Consider the following 25,972-nt stretch of genomic DNA (forward strand, 5'->3'; position numbering starts at 1 on the left):
TTGAAATCTATTGGATCAAAGCTTGTTGGAAAGTAATTTCTTAATTTCCAAATATATGGAGATTTTCTAGTTATCTTTTGATAAACATTTCTGTCTCATTTGAATTTCAGCCAAAGAATATGCACTTTACGATTCCAGTACTTTGAAATTTAGAGAATTGATTTATATGGTCAATTTTGATAAATATTATTTTATATAATCAATGTTTATTCATATTTAATGATACATTTACCATTTTCTTTTCTTTTTCAGTGATTCATTTAAAAAATAAACTTTGCATATAGTTGACACAATGTTACATTTGTTTTAGATGTACAACACAGTAATTCCACATGTGTCGTTTTTCACTGTTCCTGTTTCTTGCATCTCCAATCTTCTATCTGTGGCCATTTTCTTTTGTTTTAAGAACATCCTTTAGGATTTTCTTAAGTAGGAGTCTATTTTTATTGTGTTCTCTTGGCTTTTTTTGGCCCAATAAAGTCCTCATTTCACTTCAATTCCTGAGGTATAATTTTGCTGACTATATGGCTTTAATTTAGCATTCACTTTTTATCAGCACATTGACACTGTCACTTCAACACCTCGCTTTCATTGTTGCTGTTGAGAAGCCATTCATCTATCTTATCATTGTTCTATTGAAGTTCATCTCTATCTCTTTAAAATTGATTTTTTTCTTTTTTTAATGAAATGTTATGAGGGGTCCAAATGTTGATTTCTTATTCATTCTGCTTGAGGTCTGTTGAGCTCTTTCAATATGAGAATCAGCGTCTTTCATCAAATCCAAAGGCCATTATTTCTTCAAATATTGCTTTTCTGACATTCTTCACTCACGTTGTAAAAATTCTCTCACTTTATTTTGTTCTTAAGATTTATTTATTTATTTGAGAGACAGAAAGCATGAGTGCATGGGGGAAGGGGCAAAGGGAGAAGAGAAACTTAAACAGACTTTGTGCTGAGCATAGAGCCTGATGTGAGGCTTGTCTCATAACCTGAGATCATGACCTGAGCTGAAACAAAGAGTTGGATGCTTACCACTGCACCACCCAGGCTATAGGTCTCATCTTACTCTTTCTTCTCTCTTTTGTATCCTTCCAATTCTCCTTGCTTCATTCATCATTGTTTCTTCTAATCAATCTCCAGTAATGCTCTTTTTAGTTATGTCTAAACTGGCTTTGAGTTCTTGGGTTTTGTGTTATGCCTAAGCTCCAAATTTTCCAGCTGCTTCTCAAATCTTAAATGTCCCTGTTAATAGTTTGTAGTTTCCTGCTGAAATGTTTAAATTCAGGGATCCCTGGGTGGCGCAGTGGTTTAGCGCCTGCCTTTGGCCCAGGGTGTGATCCTGGAGACCCGGGATCGAGTCCCACGTCGGGTCATGGTGCATGGAGCCTGCTTCTCCCTCTGCCTGTGTCCCTGCCCCTCTCTCTCTCTTTGACTATAAAAAATAAATAAAAATTAAAAAAATAAAAATTAAAAAAAATTGAAATATTTAAATTCAGCTTATAATTTTCACATGCATAATACAAATAATTCTTTAAAGTCTATGTCTGGTAATTCCACTATCTTGAGTGTCAGTGAGTTCATTTGTATTATCTTCTGTTATGTTATACCTGATTCATGTTGTTTTGTCTCTTAATGTGTCTATCATTGTATTCTAGCTACTGCAATTAAAAATTATTAAAGGAAATAATTTGAAGTGTACAATGAATCTTTTGCTTATGTTAGAGAAATTAGAAACTTGAAAAATATGAAATCACCTTAACCCAATTTTCAAGCTTCAGATTTTTATTGGTTACACACATAACTTAATCGTGACCTGAATTTCATTGAAGAGTGGTCCATCCTTATTTCTAGTGTACATTCCAACTGGTTAAGTTTTGTGACTTGAATATTAGTATTGTTAAGGCATTTGTGAATATCTCCATCACAAGCAATAAGATGACCATTTCTCTCCCTTCAATCTCCCCCAAATCTTTTAAAAAATGGATTTTTTTCTCTTATTGTATAAGCAGAACCTAAGGAGATATTTAAAACCGGAGGCAAAAAAGTGTATTTGAGGTCAATTAATAGCACAAATTTAGTCATGTTTACTTCATGAAGAGTCACATGACACTATATACTTTTCCATTCAAGAAGATATGAAATTAGAATAAAATATTAAGATTAATATTCTGTGATAGATTTATATTTTTTAATTCTATATTTAAAAAATTTAGACTACCATATATCTTTATCTTCAAATCGTTTTAAATATCTCAAAGATTTTGTATCTGTGTTGCAGAATTCATTGGCATATTGATGCTTAAAATAATTTAGCAGCATAAATAGAAACCTTACATACACATATTAACATACATTTCTTTCATTATTGTTAACCTAAATATCAGATAAATAGGTTAAGAATAATTCTTAAATAGAATCCCGATTAAACGCAAATGTTACCAGTCGACGTCTGTACGTTGTTCACAGTACATAATCCGAAAGTATTGAGCATAGCCGCTGCAATTCTAATGGCCAAGAACGTTATTTACCTATCGAAATTGCCCAAACAATAGCAATCTTCATGATGGCCTTAGTCCGCGAATTGAAACGGCTATGCTCAATAGGATTACGTATTGCTACATACCGATCCAGCGAGATAGCGCAGAGGTGCATGATGGACGCTGTAGAAAATAAAACATCCAAAGAAATCCAGACGGGGCACAAATATCTAGGTAGTGGCCAGACATAATCTGAAAGAGAAAAGAGAGAAGACAAGAACATAGTATCCAAATTATACCACCTAGTTCTACATTTTAGCCTACTTATTATTTTCCTCTCATAATCTAAGCTTTTTAAAGAAAGTGAAATTTGAGAAACATTATTTTCCAAGTAATGATGATGACGATGATGATAATGCCTTCAGTGTTACATACACTATTTCTTATTGACATAAAATTTACATAACATAAAATTAATCATTTAAAAGTGTATAGTCCTGTGGCATTTAGTACATTCACAATACTATACGACCATCACTTCTTTCTAGTTACAAAACATTTCATCATTCCAAAAGGAGACCACTATTCATTAAGCAGTCACTCCCCATTCTCCCCTCCTCCAGCCCCTGAAAAATTCTAATCTGTTTTTGTCTCTATGGATTTAACTAATCAGGATATTTTATATAAATGGAATCATGCAATAAGTGCCTGGCTTCTTTCACTAACATATTATCTTTGAGGTTCATCCATTTTGTACCATGTATCAGTACTTTATTCCTTTTTGGCTAAAGCTCTTATTAATTGAGGTTTTTTTTTTTTTTTTTTTTTTGATGCTCTTGTAAATAGAATCATTTAAAAAATTTCCTTTATGGACAGTTCATAGCTAGTATGTAGAACTATAACTGCTTTTCAGGTGTTAATCTTGTATCCTGCAATTTTGCTGAATTCATTTATTAGATTTATTGTTGTGTGTGTGGATTCTTTAGGATTTTCTGTTTACAAGATTCAGTCATCATTGAATAGAGATAATTTAACTTTTCTAATTTTCCCTTGCCTTTTATTTTCTTTCTTGCTTAATTGCTCTATATAAAATTTCCAGTACAATGTTGAATGGAAGAAGTAAAAACAGCCATCTTGTCTTTTTCCTGATCTTAAAAGAAAATTTGTCATTCTTTCACTAGTAAGTAGAATGTTAGCTGTGGGTTTTTCATAAATACCTTTTATCATGTTGAAGAAGTTTCCTTCTATTTATAGTTTATTGAGTGTTCTTATCATAAAAGAGTGATGGGTTTTTGTCAAATGTGTTTTTTGAATCAATTGAGTTGATTTTGTGGTTTTCTTACCTTAATTCTATTAATGTGATGTGATTCCATTAGTTGATTTTTACATGTTGAACCATCGTTGCATTCCTGTGATAAATCTCATTTGGGTATGGTGTATACTATGATGTGATATTTAATTTGCTAGTATTTTTTTTTTTTTTTTTTATGATAGTCACACAAAGAGAGAGAGAGAGGCAGAGACACAGGCAGAGGAAGAAGCAGGCTCCATGCACCGGGAGCCCGACGTGGGATCCGATCCCGGGTCTCCGGGATCGCGCCCTGGGCCAAAGGCAGGCGCCAAACCGCTGCGCCACCCAGGGATCCCAATTTGCTAGTATTTTGTTGAGAATTTTTGCATCTATATTTATTAGTAATATTGTTCTATACTTGTCTTTTCTTGAAATGTCATTATCTGGCTTTGGTATCTGGGTAATGCTGGTCTCATTGAATGAGTTACAAAGTGTTCTCTCACCTATTTTGTAGGAATTTGATAAGAATTGGTGTTCATTCTTTAAATGTTTGGTAAAATTTGTCAGTGAAGCCATGTGGTCCTGGACTTTCTTGTTTTTTTTTTTTTTTTTTTCTATTCTTTATTTTGTTTATCTCCATTTTAATCTTTACCATTTTCTTTCTTTTGATAGTTTGGGTTAAGTTTATTCTTCTCTAGTTTCTCAAGATCTTGAGTTAGGTCTTTGATTTGGGATATTTCTTCTTTTAAAATGTAGGCATTTAAAGCTATAAATTTTTGTCAGAGCACTGTGTTTGCTGCATCCCATCAGTTTTGATAAGTTTTTATTTCACTTTTCTCAAAATATTTTCCAATTTCACTTGTAATTTCTTCTTTGATCTACTGGTTGTTTAATAGTGATTGTGGTGTTTAAATTCCACATATTTGTGAATTTGTCAGTTTCTTCTGTTATTGATTTCTAGTTTCATTTTGGAGAAGATCCTTTGAATACTGATATTTAAAAATTTTAATGCTTGTTTTGAGGTCTGGTATATGATCTATCACAGCAAATGTTTCATGTGCAGTTGAGAAAAATGCTTTTTCTGCTATTGTTGCATAGGGTGCTCTATTATATGTTTGATGGGATTAGTTGACTCATAGTATTGTTTAAGTTCTCTATTTTCATATTTATCTTCTGTTTAGTTGTTCTATTCATTATTGAAAATGGGATATTCCTGTCTCCAAGTATTATTTTAGATCTTTTTCTCTCCTCATTTTTGTCAGTTTCACTTCCTATATGTTTTGGTCTCTGTTGTATGCATATATATTTGAAATTATTATATCTTCTTGATACTTTGACACTTTATTAATTTATAATGTCCTTCTTTATCTCTCATAACAATTTTTGTCTTAAGTTCTGTTTTGTCTGATGCCAATATAGCCACCTCAGCTTTTATTGGTTACTATTTGCATGGGATATCTTTTCCAATTTTACTTTAACCTATTTGTGACTTTGAATCTAAAATGAGTCTCTTATTGACAGCATACAAAGGAGGGCTCTTTTTTTACGTTTTTTTTAGATTTTTTAATTTTTTTAAATTGAAGTTCGATTTACCAACATATAGTATAACACCCAGTGTTCATCCCATCAAGTGGAGAGGGCTCTTCTTCTTTTTTTTTAATAATAAATTTATTTTTTATTGGTGTTCAATTTGCCAACATACAGAATAACACCCAGTGCTCATCCCATCAAGTGCCCCCCTCAGTGCCCGTCACCTATTCACCCCCACCCCGCACCCTCCTCCCCTTCCACTACCCCTAGTTCGTTTCCCAGAGTTAGGAATCTTTATGTTCTGTCTCCCTTTCTGATATTTCCTACCCATTTCTTCTCCCTTCCCTTCTATTTGAGAGGGCTCTTCTTAAATCCATTCTGGCATCATATAAACAATTCTGCTAATCTTTGCCTTTTATTTTATTTTATTTTTTTTGTGTAATTTTTTATTGGAGTTCAATTTGCCAACATATAACACCCAGTGCTCATCCCATCAAGCATCTCCCTCAGTAATCTTTGTTTTTTAATTGAACAGTTTAGTCCATGTATATTTAAAATAATTACATCTATGGAAGGAATTATTTCCACCATTTGTTATTTGGTTTTATAACAACCAAGTTTTAATTATTTTTTTAAAGATTTTATTTATTTATTCATGAGAAACACAGAGAGAGAGAGAGGGAGAGAGAGAGAGAGAGAGAAAGAGAGAGGGGCAGAGACACAGGCAGAAGGAGAAACAGGCTCCATGCAGGAAGCCCAACATGGGACTTGATCCCGGGTCTCCAGGATCAGGCTTTGGGCTGAAGGCAGCGCTAAACTGCTGAGCCACCTGGGCCGCCCCCAAGTTTTAATTAATACTAATTTTGTTTCAGTAGTATACAAATTTTTGCTCTGTTAATATCTCTTTCTGTCTTTGTTCTTGTCACAAATTACATCTTTGCACATTATGGAACCATTAACATAAATTTATAAGTACTGCTTTATGCATTTGCCTTTTATATAATAGAGTAAACAAAAAAGAAATAATCTCAAACCTAGAAAAGAAATTAAGATGGTAAGTAATTTCATTAAGTTAACATGTATGAAAAGATGAAGGACCATAGAAAAGTTTAAAAGTTTCCATAATTCATTTCATAAAACAATATAATGTGAATATCAAAACCTATAAAACACTGAAAAAAATGAGACTAGAGACAAATAACATTCATCAACATAGATTCAAAGTTACAAACAATACATTAACAAATAGAATTTAGCAAAGTGTCAAAAGGATAATACATTGTGTAAAAACAAAAACTATTTCAGGAATGCAAAAATAATTCAATATCATAAAAATCTGCCCATGTAATACCTTATACTAACATTTCGTAAAGACATTTTTTGATCTTTTAATAGATATTGAAGAATAGTTTGATAAAATGCAGAAGCTATTCCTAATTAAAATTTTAATTATATGATGATGAAAGGAATCCCCTTAAATTTTATAATTTACTGAAAACCATTAACAAATATTATAAACAATAATGCAACAAATACATTTCAATTACATTAAATTCATAAATTGAACAAGAGAAATTTACAGATAAAGTCTTCAAAGCAGTTACCATAGCCATACTCAAGGAAGGAAGGGTGGAAGCTCTTGAAATAAATAGAAAGAGGACATCTCAAATAAGAAGTAGAACTTATAAAAAAGTACCAAATGGAGAATTTAGAGTTGAAAAAATATATAACATCTGAAAGAAGAAAATCACTGAATAGTCATAATAAAAGAATGGAGATGACACAGATGAAGAGTCATTAAAACTGAATATAGATCAATAAAAATTTATCCAAATGAATATAATAATGAATGAATATAATAGGGATCTATGGAATAATATGTAGATGTGTAACATTGGGGCCACTGGAATCTGAGGAGGGGAAAAATTGATACAGAAAAGAGATTTGAAGAAATAATGGTTTAACTCTCATATTTGATGAAAAACAAATTGACAGATTTAAGACACTCTGCAAAACCCAAATGGTTAAACTCGTAGATAATCATGCCTAGATACATCATAATCTGGTGAAAACAGAAGAATAAGGAAAACACCCTGAAGCAACTGAGAAAATGACTCTTTATAGGGAACAATGGCTTGAACAACTTCAGATTTTTCATCAGAAATAATGGAGGCTAGATATAATCATAATCCAGAATTCTACATTCAATGAAATATCTTTAAAAAAATGACTGTGAAATAAAGATATTTTCATATGAGTGTGAAACAGAAAACTGACTGTCAGGAAGCTTGCTCTAAAAAATGCTAAAAGATGTTCCTCAGAAAGAAAGAAATTATACTACAAGAAAACTTGTAAACTTCAAGAATGAATGACTGAAGAGCAGAATTGGTAAATAATCTGTGAAATATAATATAATACATTATTTTTATTTTCTTAGGTCTTTAGAATGCATGTGATGGTTCAAAACAAAAATTATAATGTTGTCTGGAATGTTTTTCATGTATATAGATGTATCCCATATTACAATTAAAACAAAAAGGAAGAAAGTAAAGGAATTTATATGGTTATAGGGTCTTTGTATTCACTTGAAGTGATAAAATAGTAACTAGGGAAATTGTGAAATATTAGGTCTGTATATTTTATTTTATTATTTTATTTTATTTTATTTTATTTATTCATGAGAGGCACAGAGAGAGAAAAAGAGAGAGAGAGAGAGGCAGACACAGGCAGAGGGAGAAGCAGGCTCCATGCAGGGAGCCCAATGCGGGACTCGATCCCAGGTCCCCAGGATCACGCCCGGGGCTGAAGGCGGCGCTAAACCGCTGGACCACCAGGGCTGCCCAGGTCTGTATATTTTAATTTAGAGAGCAATTACTAAAAAAAACCTTACAAAAAATATAGTAAAAAAATCCAATAGTTCAATAAAAGTGGAATACTAAAATAAAATGCATAAACCTCAAAATAATTCAGAAATAAGAAAAGAAGGAATAAATAGAAAACAATAAAATAGTAAACATAGTTCCAAACTAACCAATACCTGCACTAAATGTAAATGGTATAAATTGTATCAATTTAAAGAGACAGACATGTAGGATTAAAAGCAAAAATAAATATTACCCAATTATATGCTGTCTGTAAGGAACCCTACAAGTTTGAATATGGAGATAGAGATAAATATACAATAAAAAGATAGAAAGGGACACTCAATGCAAACACTAATCAAAGGACTATTGGAGCTGCTGTATTAACATCAAAGTAAATTTCATTTCAAATAATATTACTAGGAATAACAAAGACCATGTTACAATGATAATGTCACTCCATCAAGGGTATATAACAATCCTAAACATTTATGTATCTAATAACAGTACTTCAAATTTCATGAAGCAAAATTGATAGGAAAAAAAAAGAAATCAAAATTATAATCACAATTATACTTTGAGATTTCAACTTTCTTTCCTCAGTAATTGACAAAAGTAGGCAGAAAATTGCCAGTGATGTAAAATACTGAGTAGCACTAACAAGGAACTTGACTAAATTGACATTTATAAAGCACTCTATATCCGACAATAGAAGAATACACATGCTTTTCAAAAGCCCACAAAAAATTGAGCAGAAAAGACCATATACTGGGCCACAAAATAAATCTTAAGAAATTAAGATGGTTGCTATAATGCAATGTCTACTCTCTGATCTTAAAATAATTAACCTAAAAACCAGTAACAAAAAGGTATCTTGAAAAAGTTCAGGTATTTGGAAATTAAACAACACAGTTCTACATTATTTATGTTTCAAAGAGGAAGACTCAAATTCAATGAAGAAATAATTTGAACTAGATAAAAATTAAAATAAAACATATGAAAATTTGTGCAATGGTGCTAAAACAGTGCTCAGAGGGAAATTTCCAATATTAATGGTTTAATTTAGAAAAGAAGAAAATCTCAAAACCATGATCTGAATTAATTAATTTCCATTTTAAAGTCCTGGACAAAGAAGGGTAAATTAAAATGAAAGTATCAGAAGAAAGAAAGTTGTAAATATAACCACAGATATCATTGAAACTGAGAAAAGACTCTAACAGAAAAAATTTTTTTAATGGAATGAAATGTTTTTTTGAAAAGATCAATAACATTGATAAACTTCTAGGCAGATTGAGGGAGAAATAAAAGTAGAAGACAACTAGCAATACTAGTGATGAAAGAGGGAATATCTCTATAGACTCCATAGACAATTATAAGGGAATTTTATAAACAATAGTTTGCCCATCAATTTGCATGCACATTTTGGGTCCTTAGATGTAAAACCACATATTTCTGAACCATGCACTGAATTCAGTGTTCCAGTGGAGAATCTGTGCTGCTGAGGAAAAAAAGGATACAAATGTTTTTAATCTTCAACAGAGTCAGCCTTTCTCTTAGACTAAGATTGGCCCACTTGCCACTAATTAAAGAGTGCCAAAGCCAGGGATGGTTGATTGAAAACTTAACCTAGGTTTGACTGCATAGCAATTAAACCCTTTTTAGGACTCCAAAGTCTTTTGAGATGGCATCCCAGGCTGTCATTCAAGTTGGTACTATTAACAGAACTAATTATTTCCCAGCAAGTCTCCCATAGGTCAGTATTTCCCATGTACATATCCATAGTGAAATTTTCAGCAATTTACAGTGAAAAATGAGAAATTAAGTATAACAGTACATTTTCAAAAATAAAGCTGTATTTATTCCATTTAAATGACTTCTCTTTATTCTGAGATTATATCTTCCCACTAGAATACAGGAGCAGAAGAGTCCAGCCCATAGGATTGACTGGATTTTGCCTTACCATTTTATTCTTGCCCCTCTACTCTTGAAAATTCAGCCCTGTTCTTGATATTTCCTATTCCTTTGCCTTTGACAGAGTTCCCTGGGTATGACTAGATACTACATCTGACATCAGTTATATCTTGTAAATATTTTCAGGAATATGCCACTAACTTTCTCCCTTGGAATCATACCCACCCCCTTGTAACTTGATTCTTCTCTGATAATTAGACTGTTTCCACCCACATGAACTTGATTTAGAATTATTGGATCTTCCCTGTACTACTGCTCCAAAATCTTTTGCTTCTGACATTGAGGCATTTTAAAAATTTACTGTTAGCTTGACCTTGAGTTTAGGGATCGATTTGACCTTGACCGTGAGCTTACAGATCCACTCCCAGAGCATTTTACAAGCCAAAGTGATAACATCCAGTGCCCCATCCTCTACTAAACACATTTGTCAGAGTGCCTTTCTAGTCATACAGCTCAGCACCTGTATTTCCTTGACACACAGATTTTGTGGTTCTTCAGTGAGGCGATGATGTTTATGGTATGCGTCTCGATGAAGTGGGCGGGGAGATGGGACATCCTACATATGCAACCAGCCAGCCCCCTTAGTATAAAATAGGGATTTCCTGGCAGCACTATGCAGGATGTTCAACCTCCCTGCCCATGTGAAGGTTAACTGCTGTATCACGAAGTTCTGGTTTCTTTTGGAGGGCTTGCTGCTTCATGAAGTCCTCTTCCAACTTGATCTTCTGTTCCTGATGCACTGGTTGTGATTACTAATAGCTTAAATGATCTAGAAGCCTGGTAACCAATAACCCACCTCTTATTTAAACTTAAGCTCTAGGGCAGTGGTAACTAATAACCCAACTCTTATTTAAACTTAAGCCTGGCACAGTGGTTTCGTGCCGCCTGCAGCCCTGGGTGTGATCCTGGAGACCCGGGATCGAGTCCCATGTCCGGCTCCCCGCATGGAGCCTGCTTCTCCCTCTGCCTGTGTCTCTACCTCTCTCTCTCTCTCTGTGTCTCTCATGAATAAATAAATAAAATCTTAAAAAAAAGAGAAAATTAAAAAAACAAAAACACCTTAAGCTCCTTATTCTGACAATATACTTTTCCATCGACTTAAAAAGAGAAAATTCTCCCGACACCTGAATGGTTTGATACGATGTGTAGTATCTTTTGAGAAACACCCTGGATCTGTTCCCCTGAGATAGTCCCACAGTCCATATACCCTGGAGTTTTCCATGTAATTTACAGTTTAGTTTCTTTCAAGCTGACCTCAAGTCTTTTCCTATGGGCATATAGTAAAAAACAAAACAAAACAAAACAAACAAACAAACAAAAATCTGCTGATATTTTCTTCGGTGGAACACTCAACAATTTTATGGATTTTGGGTGGTGGGAAAGAGAAAAAGACATAGAAGAAATCATGAATAATTTCCTGGTGGTCTTTGTCTAACCAAGGCAAATGAGGACTTCTACTATTTGTGCTACATGGCTTTACCTTCTAGTCATTAGATTTCTTGGAGAACATTATTATTCAAAAGAGAAAGGAGTTTAAACAGCATTTTACTCAAGCCGCTAAGAAAGCTTCATGCTTAATTTGAACATTTGAAGTTTAATTTCAATAGGAATCAAAGGTCTCTAATTCAAATAAACACAACAAACTCATATGTGTGTGAGTGTGTGTGTGTGTGTGTGTCCTTTCCCTCACACAAAGCTTCTCTCTACACAAAGTTCTTTTTTTTTATTATTTAGTTGTTTATAAGTATCAAACTTCTTGATGTTATATAACTTAATATTATCATCACAATATACAACATTCTCATACTTTAGAATGTGACATAGTTACACAACTCAGTACATAATATCCCTAAGAATAATAGTAAATTAAATATCTTAAAGACTTATTATTTCTCCTTTGCAATTATTGATCTTTTTTTTTCTTTGAACTTTTTTTTTAATTGGTGTTCAATTTACCAACATACAGAATAACCCCCAGTGCCCGTCACCCAATCACTCCCACCCCCCGTCCTCCTCCCCTTCTACCACCCCTAGTTCGTTTCCCAGAGTTAGCAGTCTTTACGTTCTGTCTCCCTTTCTGATATTTCCCACACATTTCTTCTCCCTTCCCTTATATTCCCTTTCACTATTATTTATATTCCCCACATGAATGAGAACACAAAGTTCTTGATTAGGTTGTGGAAGTTACTTTATATTTTACTTTTTTTAAATCACAAATGCTTATTTGTGTCTATTGAGGTAATCAGGTAGTTTTTTTCTCCTTTATTCTGTTAATAAGGGGTATTATATTGATTGAGTTTCATATGTCGAACCAACTTTGCTTTTCTGGGATAATATCTATTTTCTTGGTGTTCCATCCTTTTTATAGATTGCTAGATTCAACTTACTAGTGTTTTGTTAAGGATATTTGCATGTATATTTGCAAGAATTATCGATCTATAGTTTTTATTTTTTCTTGTGATCTATTTGGTTTTGGCATCAAGAAAATATCAAAATCCCCCTCTCTTTTACTTTTGCAAGACTTTTTGCAGGATTGGTATTAATTCTCCCAGGGAACTGCCAGATAATTCAAATAACGACAATTCTCTGGAAATGAGGATCTGAAGGAGGTCTAATCCTATTCTGTTCCTCTCTGGCAGCTGTTAGGCGGCTGGTTTGCACCATGAATGTAGGCTGTTGGTTTTTAAGGTTACCCTGAAACCTGAGAGGGGAAATGAGACTGGGGCAAGTTAAAATACCACAGAAATTGCTGTTCTTATCAAGAATCAGTCATTTTTCTTGAATAAACCCTCCCCAATTTCTGTAAGCCTTTGGTTAATTTCCAGAGTCCTGAATTATTTGATTCTGACAATTTTTGTAATTTTTCCTGTTCCTTGTAACAAAGAGAGGATTTTGGAAGTCCCTACTTCACCATTTTTGCTGATGTTCACAATGCTTTTTTTGTGTGTAAAAAGTACATCTTCAAATTTTATAATATCACAGAGTTTAGAAATAGTAGGATATCTTTCACACTGAGACCATATTATGTATAGAGAATGGAAATGGGGATTTTGAATAGTAGTATGAATGAAAACAAGGAAATGTCATGTTCATGCCTAGTTCTCAATATCTAGGGGATGCATTATATACACTGTCCTAAGTAAACCTATAGGTATATTTTATAATGTTTTATAATGCAGTTTTAACATTAATAATTGTCTCATATATTTTTGTCAGTCATCTCTTTATCTTTTAAATGTTTAGATTTTGCTGCAATTATTTTATTCCAGTTTGTTTTACATTATTTGAAAGTATTGACATAGGCAAGTTTTGCATTTATATATAGCCAAATTTGTCAGTCTTCTCATTTGTGTCATCATCAATGGCTTACTCACCTCAGATGTTAGGTAAATAGCCAGTAGTTGAGTAAATACCCTATTCACTTTCTTCTTGTTTTTCTTTGGATACATTTTAAAGAGTCAACTTTTTAATTTTCCCAGAATTTATTTTTGAGTGTGAAGAGTGCTGAGTATCTCAAATTTAACATGTTTTTTTTTATCATTGACTTTGATGCCTCATTTATCATAAATAGTATGACCCATTGCCATACTTTTTTCCTTTTGTTCCCATTGGTTTAAACCTACAACCACACGTTATTATACTGGCTGTAGGCTTAGAATGTATTTAAAGATGGTTTTTCTATTGCTATCTTTGGAAAGTGTTTATTGGAGTATGCATTGAAGTTTATTAAATGATTTTCAGTGGCTCTCAGGATGAACTATAGTGTATTGTGTTTAACCTACTGTAATAACATATTTATATATTTTATAATATAGTGAAAATCCTTACATTCATTAGATAAAAAGACACTAGCATTAGTTAAGTATATTTTTTTTTCTAGGAAACTTTACAGGGATGATATCATTGATGTCTCAAACTAACATTATAATGTAGTTACAGATTAAAATTAAAACCCCTGAGATTTGGTGATGTTCGTCCTCCAAGTGATGCAGTTGATAATTGGGAATTAATATACATATGAAAAAAAAGAAGAAAATATACATATGAAAAGCCATGATTCCATTCGGCTTATTCAATGTGTACTGCATTTCATTTAAATTATTTCTATACTAGTAACTAGGAATTCACTGTATAATGAAAAGTCAAACATGTAAACAAAAACTTTAGTACAATGAGTTAAGTGCTATGGCTGGTAGTGCACATGATATTCTGGAAATACTGAGTGTGATAAACTTAACTCCTCCCCGGGTTTATGAGATAAGGCTTTTCAGAGAAGTCTGGAGAGGGAAGAAAGTGAAGTCTAGAAGAAGCATGTGATTTGGGGAACACATCAAGAAGATCAGAATGATGTTGCAGAACATGATATTTGTGATTGAGTGAATTAGAAAGCTGGAAGGAAGAACTTTATACAGCAGTCTCCACTTATCCAGGGGGATACATACTAAGACCTCCAGTGGACACCTGAAACTGTGGACAGTACTTAACCCTATATATACTATGTTTTTTCCTGTACCTACATACCTATCATAAAGTTTAATTTATAATTAGGCATTATAAGAGATTAACAATCACAACTAATAATAGAATAACAATATACAGTAGTACAAGTTTTGTGAATGTGGTCTTTCTGTTTCTCTCAAAATATCTTACTGTATTGCACTCACCCTTCTTTTGATGATGTGAGATGATAAAATACTTCACTGATGAGATGAAGTGAGGGGAATGACGTAGGCATCCTAACACAGCCATAGGCTACTAGTGACCTTCTGACGCTGTGTCAGGAGGAGCATCTGCTTCTGGCCTGCAGAACTGAAACTGTTGAAAGCAAAAACCACAGATGAGAGGGGACTGCTGAATGGAGAAGTGGGAAGTTGACTATTGAGGTAGAACAGTTCTTAATTTTTGGCAAACTAAAAGAATAGCCATAAGAAAATCATGGGGCGCATGAATTTCCAGAAGGGTTTGCTTTTAAAAAAAGGCTTATTGCTACATTATTTGGCAATAATTCCAATAATATGGTAGCCTATACTTTCTGTACTGACAATTTTTAAAGTTAATGCAGATTTTCTCATTCTCCAACTAATTTTGTCTTCCTAATAAGTTAGAGACCATGGCTAGGAATGAGCCAATATTTCCTTTTATCACTTCCCCTTTCTAACTGAGGAGATGAAATCTTTGTTGAATTTTAGTATTGTTTTGAATTCTAGTCCAATCATTGTAAAGATTTTTTATTTTGTATTTATTCATGAGAGACACACACAGAGACGCAGAGACATAGAGGAAGAAGCAGGCTCCTCTGGGGAGCCTGGGGACTTGATCCCAGGATCCTGGGATCACGACCTGAGCCAAAGGCAGACACTCAACCACTGAGCCACCCAAGTGCCCCTGGTCTGATCATTGTAGTTTTTATAAACATTTTAAAATTCTACCATGGATTCAGTGCTCCTTGTTAATTTCTGGTAGGGTTTTATATTTCTTTTTGATTGATTTTATAGGACTTGTATGAAATTTGAAAGCAGTCTCCAGTACTTTTACTAATTGTTACTTTAAGGTAAACCAAAAGGCACTCTTTTAGCTTTAGCATGGGTTGAGGGAAAAGTATCCAGGAGAAAGCTGTGCCTAATTGCCTAAAGTAGCTATATATCTTGCAAGTCATCATCCAAAATCCCTTTAGCTCTTCTAAGTATAATGCATTGATTTTGAAAGGAAGTGGAATGAATTTATGGTCAAATAGATCAAAATAAAGCAGCATCAAGTAAAAGCAGCCAGAAATGAAAGTCTCACAGAAAAGGCTCTCTTCTAGTTAATATTCTCTGGAAAACCTGCCAAGGATGAGTAAAGCTTTATTTCAGTAAGGGACAGAAATGCTTACAACACAGAACACTATTTATTACATAATTTGTTCTGTGGAATTCAATAGATGAACACAGATTTTCTTTTGGTCAATGTGGACAATGCATGGCTCTCGTTTGGACCAGGAGGATTTATGTTTTGTTATGATTTTGTCATTCTATTAATAACTGTATGACATTACAGATGTTGACTACCAATATTACCATATATTCTTAGTAACACTCAAGTAACTTTTTAACTTCTTACTAATTAATTATATAAAATATCTGTTGTCCTACAAATCCTTAATGCTGGTTAGATGCATACATGGTGTAGTTTTTGGTTATACAACTTTGCAGGAAAATCCTTAAAATGATTACAAACATTGTGAAAGTAAGTCTACAAGATTTAATTAAATAGTTAATGTTGCTTAGCTTCCAAGGAAATACAACATTAATTATGGCTTACAAGTAATCTTGTACAGATATTTCCTCATTCTATCAAGTATAACACTTGAGTACAGAGATCATAACTATGAAATTGGGGTAACCAAAGAAGAATTAAGTTGCTCTGAGATCTGATATCTGTTTTTTACCCAATCTCATTTCTAGCTAATTTTCCTCTTTTGTTTTCCCAGGTCTTTGCACATTTTGACTCTTTTAGAAGGGGGAAGGGGCCAAGGGAAAGGGGGAGAGAGTCTTAAGCAGACTCCATGCCTAACATGGAGCTGGGGTGTGAAGCTTGACCTCACAACCCTGAGGTCATGACCTGAGCTGATCACAGAGCCCCCCAGGTGCTCCCATTTGCACTCTTTTGCCTAGAATGACATCTGTAAAGTATCCCTTCTTTAGGACTCCTTTCCTGGTCTGCAAACCTGGCTGAGAGAGTACTTCATCTGGGAAGCCTTTCCTAAAATGGCACAAACAGAATTGATTACTCCTTATCAGGGTACCATAGTACCCTGAGTATATCTCTATCCTAGCATATATATTTTACTGTAATTTTCTGTTTGTCTTTCCTGGTACATTATAAACTTCTTGACATTCCAGCCTGCCTTAGTACTCGCTAATGTTTCACATAGCTTAGTTAATCACATATATGTTAGTCTGCACATGTTGCATGATATTCCAATTCCCCTGATTATGATGTAATCAGGCCAATTCAGACTCTGGACCAATGAGAAATAGACCCATTAATGTATTAGGAGCACCTCATAAACAACTCCTGCCCTTTGTGGGAGTAAGCTGTTCTCACTGTATAGGTTCCCGGTAACTAGATTTTCCAGCATCCTCACTACAGAGAGTTCTTTGACTGACTAGAGTCATAATTTGTCATTCTATGTGGAAGCAGAATATCTGCTTTTGGTCTTCCACATCTTATCTCAGTTCTAGACTCCTCTGCATTAAAACATCCTGTGTTATACCCTCTATCAAGACTGGATTTCAAGACTATTGAAAGCATCTGATGTGACATCACAAACAACTGCCTGGAACTGTGCAGATAGTCTGAACTGTTGTTTTGTGTCTTGGTCTTGGAATTTTGATTTAGTCTGCTGAACCAGGTTCTAAGATGGGGATAGCATTTTTTGCTTGAGTATTTTATCCTGCACTGGAAGAAATTTATGAAGGTATTAATGGGCCTCCTTCATCAAAGTGTTGTCAAGAGTTTCCAAATCCTTTTTTCTCGAGTCAGCATTCTATAGCATTTAAAGCATTCTGACATGATTTAATCTCAAAGGTGTAGTTTTTAAACATTTGTATGCATTAATAAAGGAGATCATGAAATATATTTTGGATGTATATGATAGTTTATGAGTAGATTTTCATCTATGATGTGGTATGACGTTTCATGAATGAATATAATTTAAATAATGCTTTAAAGTCTTTTTTTTATTAAATCTTTTTTTTTAAACTTTTTTATTTATGATAGTCACAGAGAGAGAGAGAGAGAGAGAGAGAGAGGCAGAGACATAGGCAGAGGGAGAAGCAGGCTCCATGCACTGGGAGCCCGACGTGGGATTCGATCCCGGGTCTCCAGGATCGTGCCCTGGGCCAAAGGCAGGCGCTAAACTGCTGCACCACCCAGGGATCCCCTAAAGTCTTTTTTTAAAAAGATTTTATTTATTTATTCATGAGAGACACAGAAGGAGAGAGAAGCAAAGACACAGGCAGAGGAAAAAGCAGGCTCCACGCAGGGAGCCTGATGGTGGGACTCGATTCTGGGTCTCCAGGATCAGGCCCTGGGCTGAAGGCAGCGCTAAACTGCTAAGCCACCGGGGCTGCCCTAAAGTCTTTTTTTACTTCATAAATCTACAGCATATTTTTAAAAATTGAATCAAACTGAAATATTAAGAGACTTTGCTTATTAAAAATGCCCAAATATTTGTTATGCTATTTAATATTTTTACTTTTATTTACCAAATATCCACTATTTCCCATAATACTTCAATTTATAAACTAGCATTACTTGGGAAGATTGAAGGAAGTATCAGTTACTTCAATTCACTAACAGGTTATTTGGGCTTAACAAGATGGTATTTTCCTCAGTCTCTTTAAACACATTCTGGATTTGTCCATGCTACTGGAGAATGTCTTCATAGAATATGGCCTGGTTTTCCTAGTGCAGTAGCAATTAAGTGTACAAACCATGTAAGGGACAGGGTGGTGGGAGGGGGGGCAATTGGGGTAACCAAGGAAGAAGCCACAGAGTTTTGAGGTGGCTACCACTCTGGATAACACTTCCTTTCTATGAAAATCAATTTAGGTGAGTAAATAGCCAGAGAATAATAAGAGATAGAAGGTAATAGCACTAAAAATATCTCAAAAATCGTGGCTGCTCTGAGCAGTTGGAAAAGAGCGACCTAGGAAGAAATGATTGTTTTACCACGAGGAGCCCTGACTGTTTGGAGCATGAACTGGTGGTTGTTAATGGATGACTAATGAAAGCACATGCTGGAAACAAGTAGTAGCTTGCCAGGAAGCAAAAACTTTTCCATGGAGAAGCTTCCTATAATAATTCCTCTCCTAGCTTCTACTCAGATGATGCATTTAGAAATATACTGACACAAAACATTTAACCTTGATAGGCAAACTGCAGATTTAATATGCTAATATGTTTTTCAGTGAATTGAATGTCCATATTGAGTGCCTGAATGGCAACAGGTCACCATGACCCTTGTCTCTTCCATAAGGCAGATAGTGCCATAATTAAAGGAAGGAGAAAAGTCATGTGAAGGTAAAGAAGTATGTAAGGTTTTCCCAGATATGAATGTTCCAGATGTCTTGTGACATCTATATGTTCTTTGAACTGCTTGCTATATTACCACTGTCACTGTGCTACTTAAACCTCTTTTGTTATCCAAAGACTTTAAAGCATTCTATAGACATTAGCATGTTAAACTTTTAAAAAAATGTGAAAAAATAAATAAAATAAATAAAAACAAATAAAAATAAAATAAAAACCATGAAAACTGGGGCCTGGGGGAAATTAAGAAAAGAGAAAATTGATCTTAGGGGATTTCTTTACTTTTAAATCTCTTTTTAATTAAGCATTTTGAATTATAATTAAGCTCCTTGGCATTGTAGGGAATGGTAAGTGACAGGGAAACATTTTGACTGGTGTGGGAAGACAAAGCAACCTTAGCGATGTCCCTCAGCTCACATTCAATCAGAGGCTTACTCTCTCAAGAGTTCCAAGGCTTCCAGGAACACACTTGGCCATTTTCTCTAACACAAGCAGTTTATTCATCTTCCTATAAAGCCACATTTTATCCTTTTATTAATATCCTATATAATACACTATAAAATATTTCTATAAATTGGTTTTAAAAACAGAAATGATGGGACTCCTGGGTGGCTCAGTGGTTGAGCGTCTGTCTGCCTTTGGCTCAAGGTGTGATCGAGTCCCACATCAGGCTCCCTGCATGGAGCCTGCTTCTCCCTCTGCCTGTGTCTCTGCCTCTTTCTCTTTCTCTCTCTATGTCTCTTATGAATAAATAAAATTTATAAAAAAAATAAAATCAGAAATTTAGCTGGACTACCATCATATAGTCATTTCGGGGTGATGTGTAGAAATTTTTCTAGATTTTTTTTTCTTTTTTATGTGATGAAAGTCTTGCTTCAAAATTGAAATTGGAGACCCGAAATAGCCAAAGAAAAGGTGTCGAGACAGGTCAGGGTTGTGATAATGGACAGACTGTAGAACTGTATCACAAGAGAAAACCCTGAGCCTTGGTCAAGGAGGCAACAAAGGCTAACCTGGGAATGAACACACGAATCATATGCCAAAGTTTGAGAATCAGATAGGCAGGCAACAAACGAATAAAAGGCAAGAAGAAACGACTAGGAAGTGAAATGGAACAATCGTGATATCCCTCGGGGCACAGTAGGATAAGCAGAACAGGAAAAAGCCTCATTCAACCAATTGGAACCTCTGATGAATCCCAGTTCCTGTCCTGTTTCCTTTAGATGAAATGAACTCTTTGGCCACATTCCTAATTTAAGACTTTTCAATTTTGTTCCCTGTATGCTGATCAGCTTCTTTTTTCTTTGGCAGGGCTTTCTCACAAACAGATAAGCTTTTCTCTTGGGATAAAAACATTCATAAAATCTGAGGATAAAAGGCTTAAAATGGTGGAAGAAATCCTCTAGACTGGATTTTAGATTTGGAGGTCCTTAGTATATGGTAGTTGAAAATATGAAACTGTATGTATTGCCTGGGAAAAAATGTAGGGGAAGCAGACACCAGACCAAGGACCAAGGACTTTGAGAGCTCTTTGAATTACTTTCTGCCTGAAATTTACGTTACTGCAACAAGTCCTTGGAAATGCTAGTTGAAGGTTTTCAAGGGATCACTAGCATAGAATGCTGTTGGACAAAAGCCTAGATTCCTTCTCATTTGAGACCATTTAAAATTGATCAGCATTCTATAGGCTTCTGGTGTAAGCAATGCTTTAAAAAGTTGAAAACTTTCTGCTTTCCTCTTATTAAAAAGGAGATTACAGAAACTTACCTCCAGAAGCCATATACTAAAGCCAAAGTCTTCTAAGATTTTATTTTATTCCTTTTTGATCACTTTAATGTCTCTTGGGTACTGCAAACATGTGTAAAAACAAAATAGTTATATACAACTTTAACATTATGTCATTTTAGAAGGAAATGACAGGGAATGTCATTTCAGAAAGAATGACATTTCTTCAGTTTTTAAAAAGATTTTATTCGTTTATTTGAGACAGTGAGAGAGTGTACAACAGAGTGCCAGTGAGGGCAGGGGCAGAGAGATAGGGAGAAGCAAGCCATCCACTGAGCAAGGACCCAACATGGGGTTTGATGACCTGAGCCGAAGGCAGAGGCTTACCTGACTGAGCCACCCAAGTGCCCCCGGAAGGAACTATTTCTTAAGGTTTTTCATTCTTTTCATCTCAACCTTATATGAAATAGAACTGTCTTATTCTTAGATTGAGAACTTTATTGTACAGCAACATATAATTGCTAGTCCAGCATCACACAGCCTTTACTCTATTATACTACAGTGGAAGGAACATGGACTCTCAACCTAGACAAACCTGAGTTTCAGACACAACATCACTAGCTTAGTTTCACTGCCTTCCTTCATGGAGCCATTCCTGGAACTCTTCCTCCTCCCTCTTTAACTACTTTCCCTTTGTGTTCATAAGAAACTCTAGCCTAGATCTAACTTTGCACTCAGGCCACATTGCATTAAAATTAGCTATTGTGTCGGTTTCCTCCATTACAATTTCTCCAGGCAAAGGAGTATGTTTACTCCATACAGAGCTCAGCACACTTTAGGTGATCCATTAAACATTTAGAAAGACAAATGAATAGGCAATATTTCAGTGGCTCGACTTATCTTTTTCTGAAGGAATGATAAGAGCAGGATGATAATATTATTTCAGGTTCTTGGATAAAAAGGACCTAAGCATAGTGTGTTGGTAAAATAGGACCGGAAAATATAAAGCTCAAGGCACCATCCTGAGCAAAACTTGAAGCAAGTAGGCTCCCTCATGCTGAAATGCTCTGATTTTCATCAAGGGTTACATCATAGCTTGGGTTTGGTTAGGTAGATGGAGGAATTTCTGGCATTAGTTTGGCTCTTTCAAAATACTGATGCATATTTCGGAGAAAAAGTTGGATTTGTGAAACTTTATGGCACATTATAAGTTGACTGCCTTTAAAAAAAATTAATTACCTCATATTCCTAATGCGAGTGTCAGGAAATAGCACAGAAAATCTATGTAAAAGTTCCTGATCTCGTTTTGTGACTTTCCATCACTGTGTCTAATAGTATCATTTAGTTGGACTTTCAAGTTAGCTTCCATAGAGATTCTTATTTACTCAAATAAAAGAAGTGGATAAAAAAGCTCATTATCTTGTATTTGTAACTTCCTGCGGCTAAAATCACATATGAATACATCCTAGCCAGTGTTAAGTATTCGGTAGATAGCTCCCATAATTCTATTCCAAAGTCGCCGTGCAAAATTTCACTGCCTCAACTTAAAATAATTTATTAGGCAGCTCTTTCAATAACATGGTGCAAGAAGTTTCATAAATGGACTTTTTTCGATTAGGGGGAATCCTTTATCTCATTGTTCTACTCTCATCAAAGACTCTTTGTGGCTTAGAAAATGTGTCTAAAATTAGGAAAACTTCAGTAGTCTTTTAAAATTATGATAATTCATTTGAATAAATATATATTACACACACACACATATTCAATCAGATTTCCTGACAAAGTTCTTTATACAGTTAGAACTTGTCAAAGTGGTTAAACTGTCCTCAAGTGCTTGAATTCCAGAGAGTCAATGTTCAACTTAGTTGGAACTGACTCCTCAAATTAGACAAACCTAAGTAAAGGTATGCCTTGATTGTGGGGAGGCAACTATGCCACCCGAATTGTCAAAGCAGTGTAGAAATCCTAGTCCTGATTGGAACTCAATTTCCTACATCTGGATATAACATCTATATAGTAACAAATGACCTTACATTCCTTTCTATCCTTTGATTCTATGTAAATTCATGCTTCCTTTTCGTGGATGCATTGGTGATGAAAACTGGGAAGGACATGGATGATTCTGAGTGAAAGCTGAGATACCCTAGACAGGTATCTTCAAATGCTTATTGGTTAATGTTTGTATGCCTAGGCAACAGAAAAGTCAGAGAAAAAATACAACAAAAATAACACTTGAGGAAAAAAAAATCATAAACCAGGTCTTGGTAGATATGTTAATGTGTAGGTCTGCTCTTCCCCATTGCCTAATAAAGACTGCAAAATACTCTTGACTACCTAATATAGGCTCTGTAAGTTCTTTCACTGCTGCCTTGTGTTCCCCAGTGCTTGTTAGATTGCCTTGAGTCACTCTGTGACTAATATTGGCTGACACATAGACATCAAAGAGTCTATGGAGTCCTATCTAACAATGAGACATGAGTTACTTCAATGATGAGAGCTAAATAAACTGCTGTGAAAACTTGCTCCTGGGGTGCCTGGGTGGCTCATTGGGTTAAATGTCGGACTCTTGATTTTGGTTCAGATCATGATCTTGGGGTTGTGAGATGGAGCCCTGTGTCAGGCTCCCCACTCAGCAGGGAGTTTGCTTGGGATTTTCTCTCTCTCCCTCTCTTTCTGTCCCTTGTCTCCACTTTCTCTCTCTCTTTCTCTCAAATAAATAAATAAATCTTAAAAAGAAACTTGCTCCTATGGGATGGGCCAAAATATAGTATATAATTAATAATATTCTGGATTAATTTCTAGCCAGATTGGTGTCTGTGTCACAAAAGCCACAGCTACACTGTAAAGTTCTTCTAGAAACATATATTTTTTATGTAAATGTTGCAGTAACACATAAAGCATTTTCAACTTCTTACTAGTTACTGATATCTGGGATGCATATTTACCCCTTGGCATAATATGTTAGAAAAACAAGGACAGGGGCTCCTGGGTGGCTCTGGGTTAAGCGTCTGCCTTCCACTGAGGTCATGTGCCCAGGGTCCTGGGTTTGAGCCCCACATCTCCCTGCTCAGTGGGGAGTCTGCTTCTTTCTCTCCCTATGTGATTTCTTGTGCTATCTCTCTTTCTCAAGTAAATAAATAAAATCTTAAAAAAATAAAAAAGAAAAATAAGGACAGCAAAATATATACATATATATTAAAGTATATATATACATATATATGTATGTGTATATACATATATATGTATGTATGTGTGTGTATATATATACATATCTCAAAGTAGTAAATGCTAATGCTTATAGTCTCCATCAATCCGAAGTGTGCTCAGGGTCAGCCTGATGCCATGAGTTACTTCTGGGGCATTAAAAGCCCTCCAGTTATGATAAGTCTTGAGAAAATGTATAAAGAATGAATATGTATGTGGTCAGGAGAACAAAAGGCACAGCATAGGTAATATAGCCAATAATATTGTAATAGTGTTGTATGGAGACAGATGGGAGCCATGCTTGTGATGGGCATAGCATAAGGTGCAGAGATATTGAATTACTATGTTGTACTCCTGAAGTTAATGTAAAATGGTGTGTCAACTGTACTCAAAAAAAATTTTTTTGAAAAAAGAATGGGTATGTATAAAAGATGACTGCCATCAATCTTACTCTACTTGAATCTGGTGATCCTACAAAACTTGTTTTTTTTTCTAAAATCAAAATCAAAATCAAAATCTTTCACTTCAAAAATGTTAATGGGAAAATGTAGCATCCAAAACAATAAAATCCAAATTGGTTTGAATTTTTTTTTTTAAGATTTTATTTATTTATGATAGTCACAGAGAGAGAGAGAGAGGGGCAGAGACACAGGCAGAGGGAGAAGCAGGCTCCATGCACCGGGAGCCCGATGTGGGATTCGATCTGAGGTCTCCAGGATCGCGCCCTGGGCCAAAGGCAGGCGCCAAACCGCTGCGCCACCCAGGGATCCCCCAAATTGGTTTGAATTTTTAAATTCAAGGGGCATTATAGTTTCACCCCTGTCTACCTTTTCTAACTTCCCTTAACACTGATACATCCAGTATTCTTACCAGTCAGGACTAATGTCCCTGGTCATATTATGTATTCTTACATTTTCATTCATTTTTATGTCATCCCCACTGCCTGGAATGTCAAGCCCTACTCCTTCTCTGCCTGTCAAAATCCCAGTCATACTTTAAGAACCCTCTCAAATGTCAACTTTCTCTCTCTCTCTCTCTCTCTCTCTCTCTCTCTCGGCAAGCATCTAAAATAGTGTCTCACACACAGTAAACCCTAAGTGAATGTTATTCAGATGAATACATAAATGAACTGGCAAATGAGGCTTCTGAGTTGATAGATTCCTCTCAGAATTTTGTGTATACTTCTAATTTAGCATCGATAAAATATTATCATAATGGAATGTATATAAATGTAAAAATATATTTATAAATACAAGTATTTCTATACAAATATAGCATATACTTTTATGTATAGTTATATACATTAATATAATTATTCTGTAATGCAAAGTGTCCCACCTAATATTAATTTCTTGAATGAAAGAATGCATCTACTGCTAAAGCCAAGTCTATAATACTTACAACTTTTCATTTAATGAATTATTTATAGTCTATTTTAGATACTGAAAAGAATTTATTTTTTTGCCCATTATGGTAGGAAAGAATATGTACTAAAAATTTCAAATATCTCTTGAAAAAAAGAAGAATCTTTGTAATTAAAATAATTATTTTTATTTTTCAGGGGGGAGGGATCTTGAACTTATGGCTCATACTGAACTTATGGCTCGTGTCAACCATTTTTAACTCCCAAGTGGTGACATAAATCACACTAACAAGTACCAAAGAATTCATAATGTTTACTTTATCTCATTGTTATGTTTTAAATTTTATGTTATTTTAATTCAATTAATTAACATAGCTGTATTATTAGTTTCAGAAGTAGAGGTCAGTGATTCATCAGTTGCGTATCACATCCAGTGCTCATTCCATCACAGCGTGCCCTCCTTAATGCCCATCAC

The 25,972-nt window shown here is 34.7% G+C and overlaps 1 protein-coding gene across 1 annotated transcript in view; it reads right to left on the reverse strand.

The window, feature by feature from the left end:
• HTR2C (5-hydroxytryptamine receptor 2C) overlaps window positions 1–25,972 on the reverse strand; it is a 302,228-nt gene that overhangs the window by 75,790 nt on the left and 200,466 nt on the right. Inside the window, exon 5 of the mRNA XM_072815412.1 lies at window positions 2,529–2,729. Coding sequence (XP_072671513.1) covers window positions 2,529–2,729 — 201 coding nt within the window. The remainder of the gene's footprint in view (window positions 1–2,528; window positions 2,730–25,972) is intronic.

Source organism: Canis lupus, chromosome X (genome assembly GCF_048164855.1).
Source record: "Canis lupus baileyi chromosome X, mCanLup2.hap1, whole genome shotgun sequence".
In the NCBI taxonomy this organism is placed as follows: domain Eukaryota; kingdom Metazoa; phylum Chordata; class Mammalia; order Carnivora; family Canidae; genus Canis; species Canis lupus.